Here is a 27379-nt window from a genome sequence, read left to right as displayed (position 1 = left end):
AAGTCCCACTGCACAGACACCTAATCCAACACCATGGTCCCAGGGCCTGTGACAGCACCCTGAACAGAGAGTATCAGCACAGTCACTCACATTGCTCCTTGTCAGGAAAATACCTCTTAGAGCCATTTCCCACAGGGACGCTCCACATACAAGCTGTCACTCTCTAGCACCTTCAGCCATGTTTTAAATGACTGCTATTTATTACACATTTAAAAGCCCTGATAATAACTGAAAGGGACTATCCTTATATGTTTGGTCAAGGAGAAGCACCAAGAATAAAGTCAGAATCTTCATTTTTCCAGTAAATAACAATTCTTTCTCCCATGAAATGTTCTGTCACTTAAAATAAAGGCAGACGGTTAGTCAACGAAATTCCTGCTAATCAGTGTCACAATAAATCACACTTAACTAATAAAAGTTTCTAGAACATACCCTGGTTGGCCAAAATCCTGTTGCTTTTCTGGTTCTGAGTGACCTTTCAAGGAAACCTCACAGTGAGATAAGCTGTCAATGTAACTGACTGTGTGCCAAGGCCTAGGAGGGCCTGGGAAGGGGGCAAGGCAGTGGCACGTTAGGCCTCAGGGCCTTAAGGCCCTGATCTGGGCCCTACCCACCCCTGACCTCAACCCTGCAGGCCCCAGAGCAGGGGTAAACAAACTCAGAAGGGGGCAGGCCAAACCAGCCCTCAGCTAGAAGTGGTGTGGACGTTTTAGAGGAGTTTTTAAAAAGAACAACAACAAAAAGAATTATCTTGAGATGTGATAATTATATGAAATTCAAGTTTCAGGGTCCATAAACAGCTTTACTGAAACACAGGCACGTCTGTTCGTTTACATACTGCCTATGGCAGCTACAACAGCAAAGTTGAATAGTTAGTTGTGACAGAAACCGTACGGCCTGAAATATTAAAATCTGCTCCTTTACAGAAAAGTTTGCTGACCCGTATCCTAGAACATGCCATGCTCACACCTTTGCACTTGCTGCCACCTCTGTATGGAAATCACTCCTGGCCCTTGGCTTTGTATGGCCAACTCCTTCTTGCCCTTAGGTCCTGGCTCAAATGTCACTTTCTCTTGTGGCCTTTCCTGAACTCTACCTAGAGACACCTAGCTCACTTTCACCTGCAATCTCCTTTGTAGCTCTTATCTGAAACTATCCTGCTCATTTCCTTATGAGCTGTCGTTCCAGAAGAATCCAAACTTTCTGAGGGTGACCCTTGCCACTGCTGTATCCCTAATGACTGGCAGAGTATTTGTGAACTGCATGGACGCTGACCACGCTAGTTACTTAAACCGGTCAAGCCTCCCTCAGGCCCCAGTCTCTCATAACCAAAGAGCCAAGCCTGAAGAGACTGCTCTGGCTTTGGGCATCGTGATGCAGTCTGAGATGCAAAGAAGCAACCACAATAAAACCTGTTATATTTCTCGAAGGTTTAAGAAGTTACGTATAACAACTAAGTTGAGCTGTAAGTTAAGAACACAGTGTGCTTTATGTTTATGCCAACAGGAAAGGGGCGGGGGGACCAGGGTCTACCACCTCCCAGCTTCTGGCAAGAAGTGGAGGAGTGACAGGTGCCCAGCACCTGCTTTGATCCTCCCGCCTTCGTCTGCCCACTGCCTGTCACTGGGGCCTGGCATTTCAGTGGTATTCAGCTCTGATTAAAGCATAACCTCATGCCTATAAATAGAAACCTCTTTAAAACACTAATTAAAAATAACAAGCTGGCATTTGGAAACTCCTATAAACAAAAATATAAGAGCTGAAATAAACAGCAACAGTTGCACGTTTGATCTATGCTGAGATGGGTAAAAAGCTACATATGTCTTCTCTGGAGTTTTTCAATTAACTCCTGAATTTACATAAGGGTTTTAACATGTATAACAGTGCCCATCTTACCTTTTAATCTAATAATGAGCTGGCTTTTCTCCATTTACTCCATTTTAAGAACTGTGAAGTTAATTTTTAATAATATTTTATTTAACCCAACATGTCCAAAATATCATTCTGAGAAGACATTATTGAGACATTTTGCTTCCTCTTTTTATACTAGGTCTCCAGTATCTGCTATGCATAGTTCACACTTACAGCACACCTCAATTCAGAACAGCCACATGTGCCTAATGGCTGCCTTACTGGACTGTACAGTTTTTAAATGTTCATTTATTCTCAACTGAACACAAATTAAACCTACATGCCTTTAAGGAGTTTTATATAAGAGAGACTGTGTGCTTTTTTACTTAAGATGACTAAATAATTTATTATTTTATATATTTAAAAAACTCTGGAACTCATCCTAGGATTCACATTGCATTCTTCACAATAAGCTAAAAGATATTAAGGACCCCATCATATTGCTTTCCCACAAGCATCCAAGTTTGCTTTTCAAACCATGGCTGTTAGATTTAGTTTTCATTTCCTTTACACATGGCTCCTTTCCTGTCCTAACTGAATGCAACTAAGAAGCTCTGGCACATCTCAGCCCAGTTTCCTTCATGTGCAACAGGACGGCACCACCATCAAGCACAAAATGACCCACCCAAGTTTATAATTCAAAAACATTCCACCCGCCTGCTCATTCCTTTAGGAGACTTATGTCCATCTTAATGATTTAAGAAGAAAGAGGGAAAAACTTAGGACCTCAAAATACCCTGGTAATGACCAGGATCAGAGGTCCCCTGCTGGAGCAAGCGCAACCAGGGAAGCAGTTTACTCTTTGCTCGAAGTGCTGCTTTTCACTCGTAAGACACAGCATGGGATGCTGCTTACAGAGTTCCAACAGTTTTGGGACGCAATGGGATCATACTTCACCAACAGTGAGGACCCACAGTGTAAATTCTGAGGGTGTTCCTGGTTACCTCTGCATCCTGCTCCGAGAGGTGGTACGTCCTCTCAAGTCTTTGCAGAGTTCGGGGATTCATGGTCCTCTGCTCCAAGAGATGCTCCAGAAGCAAGACCAGCTGGTCTGGAAGAAGCTGAGGACAAAACCAAACAGCCTGTGAAAATGCCATTCAGCTTACAAGAAATTAAACCCAAACGTTTAGACCAAAGACAGCAAATCCAGGGTAACCCTGGGGACTCCCAGCAGCTGTCTGAAACATTGGAAGACTGCAGACTTTACTGTGGTAAAACCTCAAGGTTTACCTTGTATCCCCAAAGACACTGCATTCTGGGGTCTGATTAAGCCCTATTCTCCATGGCTTTTCATGTCAGTTCTATATTTAAGAGCAGATCAAAAACTGAGTTTACCTTGTTTATTTTTTTAGGTTGTACACCATGAATTTTTTTTTAAGGTGTACAACATGATGACTTAAATGTATACATACACTGTGAATGATAAAAACTGTGCTTATCTTAGGGCTTCCCTGGTGGCACAGCGGTTGAGAGTCCGCCTGCTGATGCAGGGGACACGGGTTCGTGCCCCGGTCCGGGAAGATCCCACGTGCCGCGAAGCAGCTGGGCCTGTGAGCCATGGCCACTGAGCCTGCACATCCCGGAGCCTGTGCTCCACAACGGGAGAGGCCACAACAGTGAGAGGCCCACGTACCGCAAAAAACAAACAAACAAACAAACAAACAAACTGTGCTTATCTTAATAAAACATTATCATGGTTTTATTAGATCTTTATCTCTACAGCATGCATATGCCAAAAAAGGTCATTTAGCCTAGACAAATACTCAAGAAACCGTCTGATCTGAGGTAAACACATGGAAGTTTAACAGAAATAAGCAACTTTCAGATTTCCTTCTTTAGCATGTGACTTGCAAATGTACACCAAGAAATAAAGAGCATGTAATGAAACTAGAACCATGTTTCACAATCCCTCTATTATAAAATCTGTAAGTTTATTATTCCATTAAAAAGAAGGTTGTATGTATGATTACACACACACACACACACGCCCAACCACACAAGGTCACTCAGATCCCTGAGTTTTCATACAGGATAAGTAAAAATGGTATTAGCACTTAAGGGCAAAGAGAGCAAGATGTTTTTATATGGTTCAAAAATAACACAAACTAATCTGTGAACAAACAATACTTTTGGAAATCCATGAACTTAAAATATCTGTCTTATTCGCTCCTGTACCACAGTGCCTAGATCAGCCTCTAGCACAGAGCAGCACACAAACTGTTAACAGAAGAAAAAAATTCAATTTAAGACACATCTTGTAGGAACCAAAATGTATTTATTCTAAAATGAAGGTTTTAAAATAACTACTATGAATTCCACTATTCTCGACATTTAGCTTTTCTCCATTCCTGATTATGCCCAGGCAATCCTGTCAACTAACCCAAATTTACAGTTCTGGAAGTCAATACTAGAGCAACAGGATATTCACAAGAACACCTGGATTTTAATCCCCATTTTGTTACTCTAAAAGAAATTTCAAAAATTATTGGCTTCTCCCCCACCTCTCTTTACCTTTCAGCCCCCAAGTGTGCACTGCACCTCTGCCTCCCTCTCCATTCACACACACACTCTTCCAAAATGCGCTTGCAGGAAAACCCAGCAGAGACAGCAGGCATGAAATTTACTACATAATTCCACAAAGAAAGCATTTCTTATCTTTCCTCACCTCACCTTTCTAAGGTCTAATTAAACCGCCACTGCCCTCTAGACAGACAGACACAAATGCACACCACTTGATTCTTGGGTATTTTCATTTCATAACATCACTCCATCCACCACCGAGTCATGCTGTGGATCCTCTCTCAGGCTGAGAGCAGAAACAAGGTGCTTCAGCAAAACCAGAGGGTTACGAATCAGCACTGACCTGTGAGGTTATATATGAGAACACTTAATTTCCTTCCATTAGAACTACTGTGTTTGTAAGATGCTTTAAAGATATCAAATTACTATATACTAGTACAAAAATGCCATTCAGTTTTAGACACATGAGGCTACTTGTACGATATTAAAAGAAATTTGCTGTTTTATAAAACAGACCAAATTCAGAACCACCAGCTTCTGGGGAGCATGCATACCCTTGTATACCATGGGCACCATGGGCACCATGAGCACTTGGCAGGCAGGCACTCATGGCCGCCGGCAGAGGGAGGAGTCTTACCCAGCCTCTGGCATTCCCGACCCGGCAGCAGAGCTGACACTTTGTTCTCAGCCTTTCTTGTGGCCCCTCTTATTGTAGTTCCGTCTTCTCAGCTCGGCCCAGCTGGGCCTGGCACCCAGGCTCCCTCTGCCCTCCTTCCCATCCATCTCACCCTGCAGCCTCCCTCTCTGGATCTTCCTTCCCTATGTTCCAAGAGGGGATCCTTCTCTGGTGGAGGCTAAGCCTTCAGCCCCAGCCATGAGTGTGCCCCTCATTCCCCCCTAAGGCCACTCTCCCTGATTGCCCTCCTGCATCTGAACCCTTCTCATGGAGTCTACCCTTTCTCCCCAAAATGGTCTCTCCCCACCTGCCCCAATACATCCCTTTCCAAAGTGTGCTCCACGTGGCCCCCACCCTGCGGCGGGCCTAGGTGCCCGTCCAGCAGCAGCCCATCTGTCTGTACAGGGGCAGGGGAGGGGAGGGTCCCAGATTGGGTCAGAATGGCTAGCCAGTCCTGCATCCCCATGCGCATGCTCAAAACTGGTCAGCAGTGCTTCTACAGGCAGCCAATCCAGGGCAGCAACAGCTACTCAAGAAGACCGCTTCTGGGGAAGGGCCCAGCCTGATACAGCACGGAACACCCATGGGCTGCAGGTGGCGGCCTTAATCGCTAACTAAGTGCAGCAGGAACAAGCCCGGCCAATTTTCAGAACTGCAGAAAAGGGAAGAGTAGAAAGAAAAGCATCTCCCTATTACGTGCCTGCGCTTACAAAGAGGCCTATTGTTAGAATCCAAGCTTAGGATTTGGTTTAAACTAGAGAAACCCAGGGAAGAAAGAAACCCTCAGTAAGACAACTAGCTTGGTCCTCGACTTACTCCAGCTGGGTTTGACCAATAAACTCCTGTTTAATGTCAGAGAATTACTAACATGGGAATCTATCAAAGTATCTGGATTCACACTTTTGTATCTCTCGCAGTTTTCTTCTAAGCAAAAAGTTCATACACACCGGCACAGAGAAACAGAACCAGAAGGATCACTGACAGTTTTCGTCCTCTCATTTTATGCAATGGAAAAATATCTAAAGCCAAGCCCCCTGACTTAAGATGGGCAGCCGAGATGGAAGGGAGGCAGTCAATGCCTTTGCGGTTCTTTGTTAAGTTTAATTTACTTTAATTGGAGAAAGGCAAAGAACAAGCAGGCACACACCCCACCAGCTCTCCCTCCTCCTTCACTAAGGTGCCTGGCGGCTGCTTCAAAAACTAGCTTGCTCAGAGGTGGGCGGGGGCACCAAGGACCAACACAGAGGCTGAGAATATTCCTCCATAATGCTGAGAGGTCTTCAGAACGGACTTGTGTAAATGACTCTCCTTAGTAAAACCACCTAGGGGGGGGCTTGTATTTCAAATCGGTGATCAAATGCTATTTTAGTACATAGATAAAATTCAGTATCTCTCACTCACAAATGAGTAAGTGAACATTACATAATTTTTACATGAGATTACAGACCTTGAAAAGAGAATACTGAAGCAAAAATGCGGTACGCAGCTTGCTTTAATACAGCATATTTCTCCTTGTAAAATAAACACTTACTCCCTATAAAGCCACCCTATAATGGAAAAGAAGTACTAAGTAATAAACCAAAATGTTCGCAAAGCAACTGAGAGATATCACACACCAGCAAACGTGTTCAGACGCAGTGCTGGGTGCCACCCACCCTGGCAGCAAGCACAGGGTATGCTAGGAAATGCTGTGTGGGTCACTCCACTCCCACCCATGTAGAAATCAAATTAAATTTCACATGACTTCTAGGCCCACTGTGTTTAATACAGCAGTGTGGGGCGGTGGGGTGGAGACAGACACGGCTTTAGTCACAGCATGGAGTGACTAAGAAAAATAAAGCACATGCTTCAGAGCATAATCTCCTGAGAAAGCAGCTCCTTCAAACATTAGAAAAAGAAACTGCCTTTATTGCTGAGGGTCTAGTAAGTGCTCACACCCACAGTTCAACAGTGATAGGAAGAGCAAGTTCTTTCCTTTGCACAAACTAGGAACTCATGATGAGGTTATTATTTTTTCCGTATGGAAACCAGCTCGGTATTTTTTAAATGCATCTGCCTCAGAAACTTAGACAAAATAAGAGTGGGGTGCCAAAGTCATGTGGGCACTTGAAATAGAGAACTTCACAACACTGGAACACTTACTCGAACACAAAAAATAAAACACCAAAGGAGGCCATACATTGAGATTTGTTAAGAATTCTGGAAGTCTGTGTTCTTGCTCTAAACATGGAGGATCCCATGGCTGCTAATTACCCAGAAATGCACAAAGAGAAAAAAAGTCTACCTCGTAATTTTTCCCAGTCAGCCTAAGGGTTGAGGCAAGCTGCACAAGTTTGAACAGTTCTAAAGAGTTCTTATACAGGCTCTTGGAAAGAAAATATGGATTTTCCAAACGCACCCTCCTAGTCTACAAGCAGCACAAAGAAAACAAACCTTGACTCTTCCAGAAGCCTAGAAACCTCTTTCTACTGTCACGGGGGCGTCACTCACTCCTGGCTCCCTGAAGACCAACCACACAACCGAGGCCCTCCACCATTTCTTCTATAAATAGGACTCCGAAAAGGGCCAGCTAGGCTCCTAGATCAGAAAGTGCCCCATACGCATCTCACTACTGACCTTCCACAGGCAGGACCAACACAGGGAACCCGGGGCCCGCGAACATCCACGTCCACTGCCCGCACCCCTCCAAAAGCAAAGGAGGGCACCTCCCCTCACAGCCCAGCTGGCACGCTGCAGCCACACACGAAGGAAGTCTCAGACTCCAGACGGGGAATGAGCCTAGGACTAATGCAGCCACCGACGGACGGTGGCGTGAGTTCTATTATTACCTCACTATCACTCTGGGATCTGCGCCTAAATGAAGCATGCTTCCTCCCTGATGCCATTTCCTTTTATCCTGGCTGGAGACTAAATGCAGATCAATGGGGGCAAAATACATATGATGTCACTTCAATTTATAGCAATGGCCTCCCTCTCTTTCGGTCTGCCTGAAATACACAGAAAGATCAATTCTTCCCAAAAATGGTTAAAAAATGCTTAGGGAGCATTCTTCTTCCAGAAAAGCATTCTCTGCTATATTTGTCTATGTTACTACGGCAGGAACTGTTTACACTGAACAAAAACAGAAAAAATGGGGGAGGTAGGAAAAAATCTCAAATTCTCCTGTACGCTGGCTGAGATTCAACACAAGCAGGGTCCAAACCAGAATTGGGGAGGCTGACCTTTGAAAGTCACATGTATTCTGGCATAGAGGCACAAAAAAGAGAGCAGTTCTCCTTTGCCCCTTGGATTAAAAAAGGTAATCCCACAGATATAAAAGGTCTTTTTAATAAGATTTCCCCCGAAGTCTAACAAATTCCTTTCTACTCTTCCCAGAAAACACATCCACCACACTACCCACCCTCAGGTGCCCTGAAGAGTATCAGAACTCTGGTGAAGTTGACCTTGCCTACTCCAAACACTGGCCAGGACCATGGTTCTCACTTCATTGTTTGTATAGGATCTTTCATCTGGCACTTTCTTAATGATAAACATTTTTAAGTGACAAAACTGAACTATTTGATAATATATACATAGGAGAGTGTCTGGCCAAGAGCTGTTGTCAACAAGGATATCATGATATAATTTAAATGGTTTTAGTCTAAAATAGTAACTTATATAGAAGAAAAACACAATTGTTCTGAACTGCTTCTAGAAACAAAACTTACAAAAGAAAAACCATCCTTTCCATGTTGAAGAAAAACAATACATTTTAAAGAATTGACGAATTTAAGAATTAAAGTCTCTGGTTCACATTATTTTGGGGACATAAATTTGATGTGCCAACCAATGAAAGTCACTAAATAAAATTAAAAGTGAAAATAATTTTCTTCAAAATAAGGAAATCAATGAATAGATGTATTTATCCAGCATAATCAGTATTTCTGATTATCAAACATCTTTAGGGAGAATGCCTATAGACAAATTTTAGGAAAATTCAAGCAGAAGAAAATATTTATATAATTCAGTTCACATAGAAAAAAAGCATATTTACTATATTTTGGAGAAAACAATTCTAACAGCTACAGTTGAAAAAGACTACCGAACTTTTGAGCCATAGTTTGGTTGTGGTGCTTCCAAAAGTGACACCACAGTGACCAAAACAGACACCATCATTAGCAAAGAGGACCTGAAATAATTCATTGGCATAAATCATTCTCATATCTCACTCATGTCAGATTATAAGGGTCAGATTTTCATGTGCTAACACTTTCCTAACTTTTGTAAAAAATATTACCCAAACTATATGCAATCTGATACAAAGCATATTATTTAAACTACATTAAATGCAGTCCTCCTGTCAACTCTTATAATCACGTGTACACTTATGGTTTATGTTATAACACAGTTTGAAAATAAATCTTTGTACACACTCAAATTGAAAATTCCCAAGTATTTTATAAGAGATTCTTGGTATCTTTGCATCTGCCTTCTCTATTCAGGAACTTGCCAGACCAATAACCAAAGGGGCCAAAGGGAGACCATTCCTGATCTGAATTTTATGCTTCTCAAGAAAAACATCGCTCATGAAGAAGAAACTATAAATTCCTAAGTGATTCAGTCCATTCACCCTGCCATGATAACACTTATGCTCGAGGCAGGGCTTGTTTAAGGCTTTCTAAAGAATTTGGAACACTTGAAAGGCTCAGAGAATACGTCTAACTTTTCTCGTATTCACAGGTTTTTGGTTTGTTTTTACTTTTAATAGAAATCTGCTTCTTTTCCTTTCTTTAGAATTAATGCTTTTATCTAAGTTAATATTGTATTTAATAACTGATTTATTTATCTTAAGAGTATACATTTTATGAATCTGAGTTCCTAAGTTGTGAAGTGATATTTTCTAATTCAAAATTCTGGTTGCATACCAACTAATTTATGACCTCCAAAAGTTCACCATATGAATATACCTTTACCGTGAAAACTGTCAGTCAAAATCTGTGTGTCAAAATCGTGGCTATGGTATATAACCATCACACAACAGAATATCACACAGCTATTAAAAAGAATGAAATGTTAACTGTTTCTGTAATATGCTGAGATGGAGAGAAATATTATTAAGTGGGGGGAAAAGTTAAGAACAGAACAGAGACTATGGCTGAATTTGCGAGAAAAAATTTCTAAAGATACACAAAAAGGAATTAAGCAACTCTTCACATCAACTTTTCTCTGAGTAACCTACATGAGCAGCTAGCTGCCTGGCCTTTTTCTTTTTCCTGCCTCCAGATCTAGCTGAACTATTTTTCTTAAAACATGTTAAAAATTTCCCAATAATTTACTTAAAGAAGAGAAGATCCACTTTATGAAGAAATTTAATACTGTAATCTAAGCACTGAAATGCGTAAATGATTAAAGCACACGCTCTAACAAAATACTGAGCTAGCAACCTGGAAACCAGGGGCTTCTATAAAGCAGTTAGAAGCAGATGCCCTAGCAGGAGTGTGCACCAAGAAATCTATCAGAGCCTCTCTATTCTTAGTCATAACAACAGTATTTCAAAGCAACACAGGTCTCAAAAGTTCTGATGTCAATACTTCTCTGCGTAGAGATGAATACCATTAAATATAAGACATAAGTTCTGTGCGAGCAATGCGCGAATACTGAAAGAATTTTAGAGCAGCTCCCTCACTGCGATCTATTGAAAGTCAGCCTTCGGCATAAGGGTTTATAAGAAATAAAGAATAAAAAAAAAAGGAACATTGAAAGAATTTAAAATTTTCCAAATGCTTTGCAAATAAATATACATGAAGCACTGCATCAGTCATGTGCTCAGATTTTTATGTTGTCATTTATAATATAAATGAACCATCAAATATTTTCAGAGTTTTTTCCAAGGGAAAAACCAGTAACTGTAATTTCATTCAAACCAGAATTTTTTCCTATCTTTCTTCAACTTCTGCTATTACTCCCAATATATCAAAATCAGATCATCTGCGAGGGATTATTTGTTACAAATTTAACACTTCTAGAAAATAACTGCATCAACATTAGATTCTTCTGGGTAACATTCAGTTGAGTTTATTTTCTATAGCTAGCCCTATGTTCCTGGCAAAAAGTGATAATATGCACAAATATAAAATTCCTAGGAATATTCAGTAAGAAAACAGTTTTCCTCTATAAATTACAGGTGATTAGCAAATGGGGGGGGGGACGAACCTAAGCATTTACCGAAATTAAGCTCCTTAAAATTTTATAGACAAAAATAGGATCCTCCTCTTTTAAGTTTAAACAAGAAGAACTGAGTTCAAATAAAACCATATTTCAACTTCTATAAAAAGAATGTAACTTTTTAAGGCAACTCCCTAAGGGATGGAACCCTACCTCATGCCAGATACTCAAATGTTTATCAAATTTAAATAAAGGACTTAATGTCCAATACGGTAAGATGGAGTAATACAGAAAAATGACTGCAAGAACAGCTGTCAAGCAACCATTCAGTGATTTAAATAAAACGATACTGAAAGAAAATTTATATAGCTACACATGAAAATTCAAGCCAGAAGTGATTCTCACTTCTAAACGAAAACGAATCCAAAAATACACAACTTAAATATATCAATTTTAAAAGTTTTGTAAACCTTCTGTATAATAGATTCTTACTCTAAAAGCGAATGGTAAAATAACGGAAATGCCTCCTCAATTATAATCGACTGTAATCAACAAAATGATGGTTCTGCGATGTTTTTAAAGAACTAATCTAATGAATAAGCTGGACTGTAGTGTTTGTAACAATCCATTTTGTGCTAAATGCGAAGACTCAATAGTATGTCTTACAAAGAACTGTCCCTTTGCTTTCCACAGCCTCCTTGTTAAAACCTGTTATTAGATTAATTTTAAAAAATTATCAAGACTAACATCTATAAAAAAGTAAGCCACAAAAGCATTTTAGAGATAATGACACTAACAAGAGTTGCAAGGTGAGAAAAAGACAAGAAACAGAAGGAAGGAGAAACGAAGTCATACTCTGGCGCTTGGCTCAGACGAACGACTTGGGAATGGACACACACATATACTCAACAAATTTTTAAGGAGAGAGCGTAATTTACAAGCAAATTTCACTCTTGGGTATTTATTCTGGTGTAAAATACTAACATTCCATTACTCCTAGTTCCTGTCCTTTCTTCTTCATAGGTTCATAGTCAAAACAACATAAATACCCTTTTGATTAGATTTTAATTTCTACTGTTCTTCTTACATTTTCTACCAAACCCAAACTACGCATAAATATCAGCCACACGTCCACAATTTGTTGTGGTTTCTGTCATAAAGTAGACAAAGAAACATATCCTTAGGGATATGTATAGCCAACCACAACTAAAGAAAAATTGGGGGGGGGGGGAGGTGGAAGAGGGTAGGAGTCCAACTACAAGAATTACTGCTGGAAGAATAAAGGAATAAAGTTGTTTCTACTTAATAAAAATGTGTTGAGAGTACTGCACGATTTACTATCCAACGTCTCAGTTTTCTTTCACAGAATGATTTAATGTATATAAAGCACAGCAGTCAGATTTCACTCAAATTCTGTACACTTTTGGATTCTAGTCCTGACATTTTATATCCCGGATTAACTCTGAAAAGTTTTATGAGGAATAGAGCAAAGAATTAACTTCTTCAGCGTCACTTAGAAACGTACAGAAATTCATATTATTGAAAAAAACATGGACTTAAGAGCTTCAGGAAAAAGAAAGGCAAAGAACAAGTTTCACATACTTTCAAGAAATGTTTCCCTCATGTTTAACTCTTCCTTTTCTCTCTTCCACCTCAATACCAGTGCAGCTGAAGGGAATAAAAGCTCTTAATGGGTCAGCATTTTGTATGGAAGAGAAATGGCTGTCTTACAGATGCACATCATGTGAGAAAGTGAAACAAACAGGTGAATGGGAAACAGAACAATAAACTACATGCACATGAATGATGCCAGGTTTGTTTACCCCAAAGTTGCAGGCTATGTACCAAGGGCTGAAAAATTCATAAATTAATGTACTTCCCATCACGATAAGAACTATTCCCAACTAAACAAGAGACTGGAATAGTGTTATAAAAATGTTCTTTTAAAGCTAAACACACTCTTTACTGCTATCAGAATTCAGACATTAAAATCTTAAGTCTACTGTGAGCTCCAGCTTGGACTCATGGCCCAGAGCACCTGGAAGCTGGTACAGGAGCAGGAAATCTGAAATTCGGCCTTGTTTGCTGCCATAGAAAAATCCTCTCATGTGAATTCAAATACTTCAAAGTCAATCAACAGAAGTAAGTCTTCAAAGATGAAAAATAGATACATACCTAAAATCCTAGTAGGTCTGAGACCTACCAAAACCTTTTCATAGGTGTTGGTTGGCATAAAGCTGATTAAACCTAAGATACCTTTTCTGGTAACAATCTAAAATCTCAAGTATTGCAAGTTATTCCTAATAGACTCCTAAAGAAATGTCATACAAATTGTGGTTACGTTTTAGCATTTCTATTCTTTTCATATCTGCCTTTATGTATATATAATATGCTTATATAAGAAAAATTCGGTATTATTTTATCAGCGTAATACATTTTAATAGCACAGAACTTTTGGAAATTATAGGACATGTTAAGACACTTCTCAGTTTTTGAATTGCTTATTCAATTTTAATGAAAAACACTCTGTCTGCGAAAAACCAAACTTTCCCTCCCCTGAGTATCCAAGCTTATCTGTTTTATGAATTAACTTAGAATTCATGTTAAAAAAAAAAAAGGGAGCTATCAGTTTTCTTTGTGTAGGTTTTAAGAAATTTTTCTTATATAATTAAAACTAAAAAAAGAGAAACTTTAAAAAATGTTTACTCTCCACATTTTAACAGAATTTCTGCAACTGTGCTTTTATCGAAGTTACAACATACCAATTATAATCTACACATTCTATTCCGAAGTGAAGCTTGACTTGCTTATAACAAATCAACCTGAAGAACCAATGATCACAGATTTCCCCCACCACCACCAAAAGGAAAAGCAGACACAAAGATTTTTTAATTTACTAAATGCAACCTCACAGGTTGAGAACCACTTTTCTGCTGACTTCACAATGCAGGGCGTCTCATCTCAGAACTTTACAAGTAATAGTTACCTTTGAGACAGAAATAAAACATGAACAGGCTGCTCCTTCCAGGGCAACCCTAACAAACTTTTCCTCAAAGTTTAAAACCTGGTCTACGTTTCCATCTAAGAATGTTTTCTAGGAATTGAGACCAAAGACCAGAACCCCTCTAAGTTAGCACACACCCCTTAACAAAGAGGAAAGAGAACAGTAAGTTAACCTGCAGAACATTTCTAAAGAAGGCTCTAGTCTGAAGCAGTAATTTGTTACTCTTTTCCTGCTGGGTTTGTCCTTCAAGTAAGCTTTCTTGAGCACTTCAGAATGTATCTGTTTACGGGATGTGTCTTCCTGGAAGGCTTGGTAAATAAAATACACAAAAAATTACGATACCGACACCCATGCCCTTGAACGCACTCAAAGTTTAAAACGTTTACAAGTACAACGGCGTGAAAACAAAGGCAAGAGCCCGTCAGAAGCACCCCACAGTATTTTTGAAGGCAACGAGAACTCCCATTCACATCAAATGATACCACCATGGTAGTGGGAATGCAAACTCCACAGAATGGGCTGCTCGCTATAAGCAGATAAGGACAGGATTATGAAGCAGAACGAATACGAGTGAACCAAACTTGGCTTTCTTTCCTGCTAAAGCTCATTTGCTGGAAAGACTGAGGTTATTTAAAAGGAGGAAAATGAGAAGGGATTTGGTAGACGGTGAAGAAACCACCTTAATTCTCCTAACGAACACCAGCTGACGGCCCCGGGCCCCCGCAGCTGTCAGACGGGCCGGGCTGCGGCGGGTGGGCCCGACTTGGAAAGAAGAAAACGGCCTACTTACTGCGGCTCCCGTCGGGGCGCAGGCCAGAGCCTAGAGTCCTGCCGGATCCTTCCCGGGCGCCGGCTGATATCTGCAGCGCCCGCCGCGCGCGCCGCCTCCTCCTCCCGGGCCAATCCCCGGAGAGGCCGCCGCCGCGCCTGCCCGCCCCGCCCCGCGCAGCCAGCCGGGCCGGGTTCCCACCGCGCGGCGCCCCTTCCCAGCCACACCCCTGGCCCCCACCCCGCCCCCGCCAGTCAGCTCCCACCCAGTAATTACTCTAATTAGAAGTTTTAGTCTCAGCAGTTAAACAATGTACGAACCAGTCCCAACACAGCCTGCAATTCAAATGGCTTTGAGAACAAAGGCAATCATAGCTGTAGCAATTTTTCCTCTAATTTATAGAATGTGAAGACTTTCTCTCGTTGCTCACTGTACTTAAAACAAATTTAACCTCTAGTGTACATGCCACTTCACTTTCCATTTGAATGGAAAAACACCAGACCATGCCCGTTACAACAAAGAAAAAAACACTGTTTTCAAAAAATGAATATTGAACTGATGAGTTTAGTCCCTCCTGCGGAACATTCACAAATGTTCCTGGATCACCTGGTAGAAACGTAAAAGATGTACAAAGATGCGGGAGGGCTGTTTTGTTTACAGTTTACAGATTATGCGAATAAAAGGGAAACAAACAACCCAGGGCATCTTTCTAGTAAACAATCTGCATAATTCTTAATTAGTACTGATGGAAGTGATCAGGCCTATTTTCCCCAGAAATTTATTAACCGTCCATTCACAGTTCTGAGTATTAATCTCTTCAGCCTAGTTTGAGATGTACAGGAGATATTTCAGGATGAGGAAAACTATAACCATAAAATATGTGCTTAGAAAAATAAAACCAAACACCAAAAACAAAAAAGCCTTTCTGTACTTTCTTTTCCAGTACTGGTGTGATCTTTAGAGCAATCTGCAGCCATTTTAGAACTACTGAACAATTTAGAAATTAAGTTCATGTGAAAGATTTTTTAAAAATAGGCAATGAACTACTGGAGTAGAAAAAATAATAAAACAACCACTACAAAAACGCTGCATAAAACAGGTTGTATGACTCATATGTCTTCCCCTTTCAATCTATATATTTCAAAAACATTTTCATTTTTTTTCAAAATTTCAGGTAACTATAGTTTTCAGTCCCACTCCATGCATTTACTAGATATGCTCTAAAATTTCTCCATTTTTAAATGAAGGAAATCTTAACTGCCACATTATGAAAAATTAATTTAGTACCTTATTTTACTGCAAAATGCTATTTTTGTTTAGCAGCTAAATTTGCCTCTCTAAATATTAATACGACAGATATCTGAACACAATGTAAAGTTTCACTGCAGTAACCACTTTGAAAGTTCATCTCTTTTAAGAAGAAAAGCAGCTAATTTCAAGTTAAAACAAGTAGAAAATAAGAAACAAAACCAAATGCAAACACTTTTAAATGCTAATGTGTCTACCTCACCTAAAACTTTAATGTCCTGAAAGTAAGATGACATTCTTCAATGCTTAAACTAAGGGAACCAGGTGTCTGGGAAACAAAAACTTTGAAAGGACTCCCAAACACTTGTTCTGCAGGTGAAATAAACATGATGAGCAACTGAGGACATAGGTAGAAAGCGCCTGCAAGGAAAATGTAATATTCCCCCAAACTTATTTTTCCAAAATTCCCCAATGAGTCAAGATCTAAATCTTTAAATTAAATAGATTTAAAAGTTTTCTTCGCTAAGTTTATCTCGTGTGCAAGACAGGACACCGCGCTTTAAATGTTAAGAACATTAATAAGGTTTATGCATATTTTCAAGTGTATCAGAACATTTCAAATTTTTTAATGAATTTTTTCAGTTTGAAAAATGCATGCTATCTACCTTCAGATAATTAACAAATATTCTTCAGTGAGAGACAAGAATACAAAAATTTTACAAAATATACCAAAATGTTCTTGTAAAAGTAAACATCTAACGGCCAAGCACCATGCTATCAGCCTGACAAACTTATTTTAGAATTTACTATTAAGCGCAAAACGCTGTTGCCGATTAAGCTGTTGATGAAACCTGCAATTCTGCTATAAATTGAAAGGTAAAGCAAGACTTAAGATAAAAACCACAGACCACATACTGTCCGGAGAGTATCTCCACCTAAGATAGAGTTCTCATCATCACCACAGACTTCATTTCTCACTGACTCCAATACTATTTGTTCAAGCTCTTTCTATAATTACCATTTCCCATTTTGCAAGTCAAATCAGTAGCCCTATCCCATAAAATTATTTTTTTTTTTGAAAGAAACCCTATCTCGGAAACGTTTTACCCTCTTTTTTCTAAGCAGAGCACAGTCGTTTGCTGGCCAACAGTGCTTGGAGCCACCTGTGCATCACCCAGCTCCCACCGCCCTTCAAAGCGGGGGTGGGTGACTCCTTTCCAAAGCAAGTCCCCAAACTGCACTACCAACTCTGCCGGGCCCGCTGGGCAACGCTGTCCTAAATCCCTGCACATCGAGCTCCCCTCTCTCGACTAACTTCATCTAAGTTTAATTACGGGGGCTGACATCCGTCCCCGGAGCACGTTCGTCTCTCAAAGCAAAGAATGACCCAAATTAGAAGCACGAGGACAATGGATTATGAATGGAAGAGACCGAAATTACAGTGCCCAGCTCTTAGTGGAGCTGCGGCTGTGGTGCAGCAATCGATCTGAGCAACTCTCTTGGTTCCACAGCCGAGGTCCTGGTGAACACGCGGGATCCCTCATTGCGGACAGAAACCCCTTAGCTCTTCGCCAGAGGACCGAGCCACCAGCGTCCACCAGGAAGGCGCAGTCGGTCTCCGCAGGGAAGATGGGGGGAGGGGCGGTTTAGGGGATCTCATGTGAATCCAGCCCAAAAGCCGGGCTCCAAAGCCGGGAGCACACCTAAACAACAAGGGTTTAGGTGTGCTAAACCTAAAACGAGCAAGCGGTTCTTCCTCCATGCCCTGGAACCTCACCCGACACCGACCGCGAGGCCCCAGCTAAAGTCTGCCGCCCACACCACTGCCCAGGGCGGCCTCATGGTCTGCGTGTCACCCCACCGCGCGTGCGGAGGCACTGTCGGCGCGAGACGGAAGGGGGGTGGGGCAGGGACGCAAGGCCACCCACGGAGCGGCACCCTGGCCCTGGCCCTGCCCCCGCCCCCCCCAAAGCTGCGGCCCCCTCCCCGCACCACGCACTGCGTGGCCCAATGCGGGCCCTGCCTGCTGCAGGGGAATGAAACTACCCCTAATTAAACACTAGCGTCCTTTCCTCCGAACACATAAATAGTGGGCACTAGGAGCACCATTCCGCTGACGAGTCACCTACAACCCGGGTCTAATCCTGCCGGGCTACTCACCTAGTGACCTTGGGCACAAGCTTTGCGACTTTCCTTCTCTCATCCATTAAAAACTCGACCCAACTCTTGAGAGTTGTCAGGAAATCAGGAAACACTCTTGGCGCCCACTTTGCTCGCTCCTGGGCGTGAATTAACAATGGCCCACCCTCCTCCTCAAAGCTCCTTAAAAGACCAACTGTGCAGACAAGTAGCAGAGGGTGAGGAATACAACCGGTGACCCTACCAAAATAGCCAGCAAATGTAAACCAGTTGCCCAAAAAACTCCTTTCTCATCCCTGATTTCCAGCGCCCCCCTTTAGTGAATCAGACCTGCCCTGCTGCAAGAACCTGGATTATTAAACCCATTTTGCCCACCACTGCCAAGCCGGGCGAGTTTCACTAATGCACAACTCTGACCCCGGCCTTCCCATCTTTCTGTCCTCTGACTAAAACAATGACTGTATGCCCCCATGCGTGTTGTTCAATATGCTCATTTCCAGTTTCAATCCCAGTATGAACTGATATCCCCATGCCTGGAATTCTCTTGCTCTCCCTCTCTGTGAATCACTTTCCAAGGGCTACCTTTTTCAAGAACCCTTCCAGAAACAATTTTTGCTTTCTGGGTTTTGTTCTCTCATTCATTCCCACGTAGGCAGTTCTATTCCGCCATGTGACAGAGTCATTAGAGTGCTGCTGTGCCTATGCTCAAATTTCTGCGCTCTTGCAGGCCTGGGATGCCTCCTCTGAACCTCCCCACCTGCCAGGACCCACCACAGCCGACTGTGTATTAACGTAACCTGTCTGTAGCAAGATCAAAGTTTCGATCTTGTGCCCATTAGCACTCATTTTTAGCAACTAAACGATGAAAATTTGTTAAAATAGGTTCAACCTTAGAAAATTTTTAAGATAATAACTTTTTTAAAAGCCTTACACTATTAATTTCACAGGCAAAGAAAGCCATTACAGGTAAATGTCATATCTATTTCAGGGACATTTTCTACTAGGAAGCTGTTGACAGCTTAACCACTGCAGCTCTGCTTTATGCAAATGCATGTGGTGCTTTTCTCCCAGGGAACTTAACAAATCTATTATCTCAGCTGACTTTGCCATGACCTTGAGGGGGGCAGGACGGGCAACACAGTACCCAAAACCTTAAAAGAAATGACTGGGGAAAAGGAACCAGAAGAGTCTAGCCACTTAACACACAAGAACATGTATAAGAGCGGTTAAAACTACATAAAATTTTTACAGATGTGCACACCGAAAAGAATTTTATAGTGTTTAAAATAGAGTATCATTTTTATTGGAGGTTCTCCTATGCAGTTGTGTTAATAAAAACAAATTACAGCACAAAAATGTTCACAAAACATGATTAATTCTAAAGTTAACAAAACTATAATAATTGGATCATTCTTTTGAAAAGAGAAATGCCAATTTCCCCCAAACTAAAATTATAAATTATTTGGATGTCACACTTAAAATTCAGCAGTTGACATTGGATATAACAGTAAAACCCCACTTAAGCTAAAAATATGAATGACTTTTTCCACCGTTATAGCATATATGTGTGTGTAAATATACCTATTATCAATATATGTATTTTTCCTGATGGTAGCTATAAGAAACTGTAGTAAAAGAAGCTGTAAAGACCCATTTCTAATACCACACCCTGCATTTGTCTTCTATCCAACCCTCTGAACTCCCCAGTTCACTTACCCTTTACATTATCAACATTCTCTGGTGTGGTGAGCCGGATAACAGCCACATCCTAATCCCTGGAACCTACGACTACGCTCGGTTACATGGCGAAGGGGAAGGTTGTTAATCAACTGACCTAAAGATGGGGAGATGATCCTGGATGATCCAGGAGGGCCCAGTACAACCACAAGATCCTTGTAAGTGAGGAAGGAAGGCAGGAAAGAGAGAAACCAGAGAGGTAGCAGCATGAGAAGGACTCAGCCTAACCTTGCTGGTTTTGAAGATGGAGGAAGGGGTCATGGCCAAGGAATGCAGGGACCTCTGAAAGGTGAAAAGGCAAGGACATGGATTTTCTCCTAGCACCTCCCGAAAGAAACAAAGGCCTGCTGACATCCTGACATTAGCCGAGTGAAGGTGATTTTGGACGTCTGACCTCCAGATACCGTATGATAATAAATCTGTGTTGTTTGAAGTCACTGGATTTGTTACAGCAGAAATAGGAAACTAATACATCTGGGTTCCAAGTTCCTCTCATAATCAACCTCACCGCTTCTTAACATTTGGCTCAACAGGTGAGGAAAATAAAAGCATTCTTTACAATCCCTTAGCTAGGGCTTCCGTGGTGGTGCAGTGGTTAAGAAGCCGCCTGCCAATGCTGGGGACATGGGTTCGAGCCCTGGTCCGGGAAGCTCCCACATGCCGTGGAGCAACTAAGCCCGTGTGCCACAACTACTGAGCCTGCACTCTACAGCCTGTGAGCCACAACTACTGAGCCTGCGCTCTAGAGCCCCTGAGCCACAACTACTGAGCCTGCGCTCTAGAGCCTGTGAGCCACAACTACTGAGCCCGCACACCACAACTACTGAAGCCCGCACCTCTAGAGCCCGTGCTCCACAACCAGAGAAGCCACCGCAATGAGAAGCCCGTGCACCACAATAAGGAGTAGCCCCCGCTCGCTGCAACCAGAGAAAGCCCGCGCACAGCAACGAAGACCCAATGCAGCCAATAAATAAATAAATAAATTTATTGTAAAAAAAAAAAATCTCTTCGCTACACCTGAACTCTCATCTTTTCCTTCTAAAAGCAGAAGATTTCTTCTAGGTCCCTCTTCTCACCTCCCTCCAAGTACACACCTTTATGGGGGGATTTCAGGTTCATTTCTAGGGGCTGAAAAGTTTGCTGAGGTTGCTGGAGAGGTTTGAGAAGAAAGCTGGATAGGGGTCTAAAAGCCCTTTTGGGTCTGGTTCCTAACTGCCTGGCTGCTCTTATAGTGCCACAGAGGACTGGGCAGAGCATGTCAATGAAACAAAGGACAAACATGAAACAAAACGCCATAAGCAACCACGTCTTGATCAAATCTAAGAGCGATTCAAGTTAATAAGTAACATAACCCTACCACCTTTTTCATGGCTTTAATTATTACAGCCAGTAAAAAATATTCAGGCCATCCCTGTTTAGGGATGTTTTATTTACCCCTAAAGGCTAAAGTCTTCATTAAATGCAGAAGAGTTGTGTTCAATTCATCACATATGGTGAGATCACAGCCCAGTTTAATGTAATTTTTAAAGTGTCATTCCTCCTTCCCCCAAACACAGACCCACACACACATACACATGGACTCTGAACACACAGCACTGCAATTACAATCTGGCTATATCAGATTTTACATTATTACATAACTGGTTTAAAAGACAGTCTTATTTCTGAATAGTTTCCCTTATTTTCTATTTTTCCAGCATGAATCAATCCTTCCATGAGGCCATTTCCTACAATGTTCAGAGGGCACGTTACTGCTGTTAACAGGGTAGGGTTTTCCTTTGCCCCCAAGTGTTTCATTCACATAGGTTAAACCTGGCTAAGTCTGAATGGCACAGGACCTTTTGGTTTGAGAAGTTTGACAAAGTGTCTATGTTGTAAAAGGAACGGGTAAGGGGCTGGAACAACCCACATGTCCCCAAGATCAACACCATTATCTTCTTTTTTCATTGTGTAGAGACTCTGCCAGGGAACTGCCTGATTATGTTTTACAGAGTTCACAGTTATATTTTCCAAAGGGAAACAAACAGCCATATCTTTCCAGATAAACTCTTCACTGAGGAATGAAGTACAATTCTTTACCATGTCTTACATTAGAAAAGCCATTTTTTCCGATCATTCCTCACTTAGATATGTTTTTTATATCTTTGGCTCTCGTTTGGCATTACTGTCCATGGAGCCGAAATGGCATGAGGAGATGGGACCACTCACAATTAAGTCCCTGAACCCCTGCAAGAGAAGGAGGCTGAGCTGCGGGGGGTTCTATTGTACATGGAGGTGGACTCCATGAACATGCAAGCAGGAGAGGATGATATAGCCTGCAGCACCAACAGGCGGCTCCTGGAGCACGTGGTCAGAAGTAAGTGAAGGAGAGGAGTGGGAAGAAGACACCTCCCTGCTCTCCCATTTAATCTCAGGGATGGAGACAGGATCTGGGGAAGAACTGGAAAACGTGCCGCTTCAGGCAATGGGTAGTAACCCAAGATGAAACACACCTGGGCCTGGGCCTCTGCCCTTTTTCCTTTGGAAAAAGGTGCTTATCATGTGGCTTTACAATGGTCTAAGGCTAGAGGCTAAACTTGGCTTTGTATTTGATCGCCAATTTTATTAGCAGAATTGCACATCATGATATACAGCCCTCCTTGTTCTCTAGTTCTTGGAAAACCATTCCTGGTAGCTATATAATTCTAAAGGGGGAAAATAAAATGCAGAATAAAAAGGCTTGGGCATTAAATTTTACAAAGCACAGGAAAGTAATGGCTGTTTGATTTCGTACGTTCCTGTCAATGTAGGTGCAAGCCTGTGGGAAGGGGCTTGGGGAAGCAGAACCCTCTGGTGAAGCTGTCGCCTCAAAGTCTCCTGACCCTGTGCTCCTCTCTCCCCTACTGAGGTCCTATGCTCTCCTCTTCTAGTTCCTCTTACATGCCCCTAATGCTATTCTTATTATATTCCCAGAATTAAATTAAACTAAAATAGCATCTTTAACATGCTTTAGTTCTGTGGGAAAAGGAAATTATCAATCATGCAATAACTATAAAAAATTAACATCCTGAAAACTGTTTTTACAAAATCTGAAGAATAAAAAAATGTCAGCAATCTTATTTAGTCTGCCATCACAAATCACTGCTCTTGACCATAAATAATGTCAGTGGCTATTGAAAAGATTTCTTAACATCAGTAACATAAGAGATGAATGAACGACTGAATAAGTAAAAAAGCATGATGCCCACAGCAGGGATAAACAAATTAGCAAGCTCATAAGCTGTTTGTTTGTACAGCTTGCCCTAAAGCTTGTGAGAGAAGTATTTCTTAAGCAAAATGTTGTTGTTTTGCTGGTAGGATAGGACTTGCTTAAAACTGTGATCCTGTTTTTGGTGAAGCCATGAAAAATTAGCATTGAGGATAACCATGTAAAAATACATGAATTTGTTCATTGTTTCTATGCGTAGCACAGTATATTATTGACTTATTATTCACAAAAATATCATTCTTAAACCCTGCCAATGTACTTTAGGTCACTTAATTTTTGTGCTATGAAAATAAAGAATAGCTTGCGATCACCTCCTTTGAATACAAGAATAAAGGTAAAGATGGCAGGGTGTCTGGCTTCCTCATTACATGAGAGTTTTAAGCCCAGAGGCACCCAATGACTTGTCTGTGGCACAAAGGTTAGAACCCTGGTGCCAGTTCATCCCCAGAGCCCTGAACATTGTTATTACTAGATGGAACAAATCCAATTTTTAAAATCTTATCTCATAGGTCTTATTTTTTATCCCCATAATATATATTTTTTTTAATTTGGACCTGTCTCAACTGATCCACATTGTTCAAGATGCAGACTCCAAAAGCATATGAAGTGGCCTGGCTGATCCCCTCCTAACCCTTCCTGCCATCACATTACTCAATATTTAAAGGCATTGAACACATACCCACAGGTGTTCCATTTGACTTCTGTCCATCCACCGGACCACAATAACCGTTTTTTCAAACCTAGAGCTGGTCAGTTTTCCACGTGAATCTAAACAGTGCCTAGTTTAACAAGATCACTTAGACTGCCAAATTTACAGGCAACCATATTCAATCCACCTCATTTATAAACTCAAACTCACCAAGGTTACCTTCAAGTCCAAATCTCCAATAGCAATATTAAGCCACCCTGATGGTGGGACCGCTCCTATCATCTCCTTTCTTGTGGCAGGGGAGTCACTGATGAGCGCCTGCCCACCCAGAACTTGGACACTTAAATATTTGAATCCAAAGAGCTTCTATAGGAAAAAATGACTGGCGGAGACCAACAAAGCCAGTATTCATCTAGTACCCCTTCATGCACTGAGTGCTCAAGATCTACAACTTCTAAGAATTTTAATGCAGGACTAATTTAAAGTACAGGAAAAGAAACCTCTTCTCTTGCAGGGGACTTTGGAGGTAGAGTACCCATGATTTGCCTGTACTGTAAAAAGAGTCAGCATTTCACAACAAACGGAGTTATTTAAGCTGCTTTGTCTTCATTTTCTAGGTTTAACTACCAGAATCTTTAAATAGGTAGTTGCCTGGATTTGTTTGCTTGTAGTTACTGACGGCTGTGGCAAACAGAGGTTATATCATTAAGCTTTCTATAATTTTATTTGTTTTTTTAATTTTGGGGGGAGGGGTGTATGTTTATATTCAGATTTAAAATTTGTGCAAGTTGCCTGGAAACCAAAGCACAGAAGCATTCACAGCCTGATGCATGCTAGATGGAAGCTGCTGGAAATAGTATGTTTCCTCAGCTACACTCCAGGGTGGGCTCATTCCTATCTAGCCTGTCATTCAAGCTTGATGGTATCTAGTTTTCCAGAGGGTCTGGTTTAGTTATACCATCGCCATGGATAAAATGGGAGAGAAATCAGTGTGGTTTTTTTGTCCTGCTTGAATGCACTTTATTCTTCAAGAAACTTGTGTCCCTCCTCCTGTATCAGGACAGTGTGTGTAGCTTCAGATTTGGGAGATACAGGCCCAAGTGACATAGAACTTGCTTTGCATGCAGCGTGGATGGATAAATAGATGGAAGCTTTCTCACTCTAAAAGCATCTCCCACACTGAGAAACCTTCATCCAAGGAGTGCCATGTATTTCGTACAGGTCTGAGGTGCCAACATTCCCCACCATGTCATCACATTCACGGTCACATTTTGTAAATGGGGGCTCAGTCAGAAAGCCAGTCAGGATCACTGTATATCCGAAAGTGAAGCCAGATATTAACCCTTAGGAATTTCTTAGCTTGTCCTGCCAGGTACTAGGCTACACTATTTAAATAAATCACTTATAATGTTGCCATAGTTTTCAGGACTGATCACTTCCCTTCTCCAAGAGTGTCTAAAAGCACTCGGCTTTCAGCTGAAGAGGAATGAAAAGAGCTTGTGAAGTTTCCTTTTTAGTTTAGCAAACTGGACAGTTAACTACTCCTAAAACGGTCTTTCCTCAGTCCTCCAGCAACCTCTTAGAAGAAACTGTGCCCAGAACAAAGGTTATGCTTTATTTACTCCACAAAATTAGGAGTGGAAAAGAAATGCGACTATACCAGGGGAAAATTGCAAGTTAAACTACTTGGTAAAACACCTGAATTCATCAAGCTCTGGTGCCCAAGACACTGTGTTTTTTTATACCATTATCTCAAACAATAAAACCCTACACACCCTTTATAATCAAATGAGGCAATACTCTGACAACGACTTTAGGTGCCAAGGACAAAGATATTTTTCATGGTTATTTGTACAGACTATGATTTTCTATCAGCGAGCTCTAATCAGCTTTCTGGTTAAAATAACAAAGAATGACTTCTGGTTAAAATAAACAAACAATTCTTAAAATGGTTAAAGGTTATTAAAGAAAAATGTCCCCTCTTTAAGTCACAATAAAGGCTAAAAGGTGGACAAAAATATGTTACTCCTGAAACTTCAGAAAACAGTCACCTATAACTAAACTACCAACAACGTGCTCTGAGGTCTTTTCGGTAAAAAACTTCAGCAGCCTCTACGTGTTCTCCTACAGTTTTCATGCCCGCTCTTAGGCTGAAGACACCTCATACTTCTGTGATGTTCAAACTAAAAAGAAGCGTATCTGCTTCGAATGAAGAGTCTAACATATGTCACCACTTTCTGCAAGTGGCACACTGAGAACGCCTATCTTGCCAAATCGCAGTGAGCATCTGATCCCCTAACAGTTGAATGGGCAAGAGAAGACACTCGGGGCACTGACTGCTAGGACAAGCTTGTGGTCAGGCTGGAAGAACAAGATCACAGGGCTCCAAAACCCAGAACCTCCACCAGGCTGACTTCAAGCCTAGCAACTCGAGGTCACATGTGGAACTCATGGCGACAGCTTTCTTCCATCTCAGTTATATCATGCCTGGTGACATTTGGAACAAAATACAATGTTTTCCCCACACTGAAAAAAAATTCCCTACCATTCTGACATCTGCTGAAAGGAATGCAATGCCAGATTTTTGTCTTTTAAGATCAAGTAAATACATATTTTATTTTATGGCCAATATTTAAGATAATTAAGGAGTAAGGAAAGCTTTTTTAAAAAAAGATTAAACACCTTTATAGGGGATGAAAGACCTTCCCCCACCTTCCATTATGATTCTTGACATTTTAAGGGTTGCTACTCTAAGGAATTTACCTAAAATTTAGAATTTTCTTTCCATAGGCAAAGATTAAAAGAAAGTAGGACCAACTTCAAAAATAAAATCAAAAGATTTTATTTCCATATTTTCAAATAGCTAAATACTTTAAAGTGTCTTGAGAAATCAGTGGTAAGATCTTGAAAAAGCACGCAAGGTCACTGGAAGATTGCAACTGGGCTCAACCTTAGGCTTAGAGAGATGTGCTCACACAGGATCATACATATGTACATCCTCATAAAGGAACCCTTAAACACAGCAGAAATTCTTAAAGACATCTCAATCACTAGATAGAAAACATCTAGGAAGATTTAAAACACAAATATTCGTATAACCCTTTGTATTCAAGAAAACTCAGTGCGACCAGTGTCACAGGAGCCCCTCCTTGAGGTCTACAATCAGAACTCTCATGCTCATTTTCTAGGTGAAGCATCTGAAAGCACAAGGTAGGAGGCACGTCTGGGAGAATGAATTAAGAGGGGGTGGGTGCCTGCTTTTACTGACAGACAAGCTATGTCACAAGCAATTTCTTTAAAAAATATTACCTGAATCTGGTGTCAAAGGAGTTCCT

The 27379-nt window shown here is 41.2% G+C and overlaps 1 protein-coding gene across 1 annotated transcript in view; it reads right to left on the bottom strand.

The window, feature by feature from the left end:
- The window catches only part of AOPEP (aminopeptidase O (putative)), a 357455-nt gene that overhangs the window by 28307 nt on the left and 301769 nt on the right, over positions 1-27379 (bottom strand). Inside the window, exon 14 of the mRNA XM_024753805.1 lies at positions 2856-2972. Within this exon, the coding sequence (XP_024609573.1) occupies positions 2856-2972 (117 nt within the window). The remainder of the gene's footprint in view (positions 1-2855; positions 2973-27379) is intronic.

The sequence above is a fragment of the Neophocaena asiaeorientalis genome, unplaced genomic scaffold (genome assembly GCF_003031525.2).
Source record: "Neophocaena asiaeorientalis asiaeorientalis breed wild unplaced genomic scaffold, Neophocaena_asiaeorientalis_V1.1 scaffold220, whole genome shotgun sequence".
In the NCBI taxonomy this organism is placed as follows: domain Eukaryota; kingdom Metazoa; phylum Chordata; class Mammalia; order Artiodactyla; family Phocoenidae; genus Neophocaena; species Neophocaena asiaeorientalis.
The sequence above is the reverse complement of the archived record's forward strand: the minus strand, read 5'-3'. Positions and strand labels throughout refer to the sequence as shown.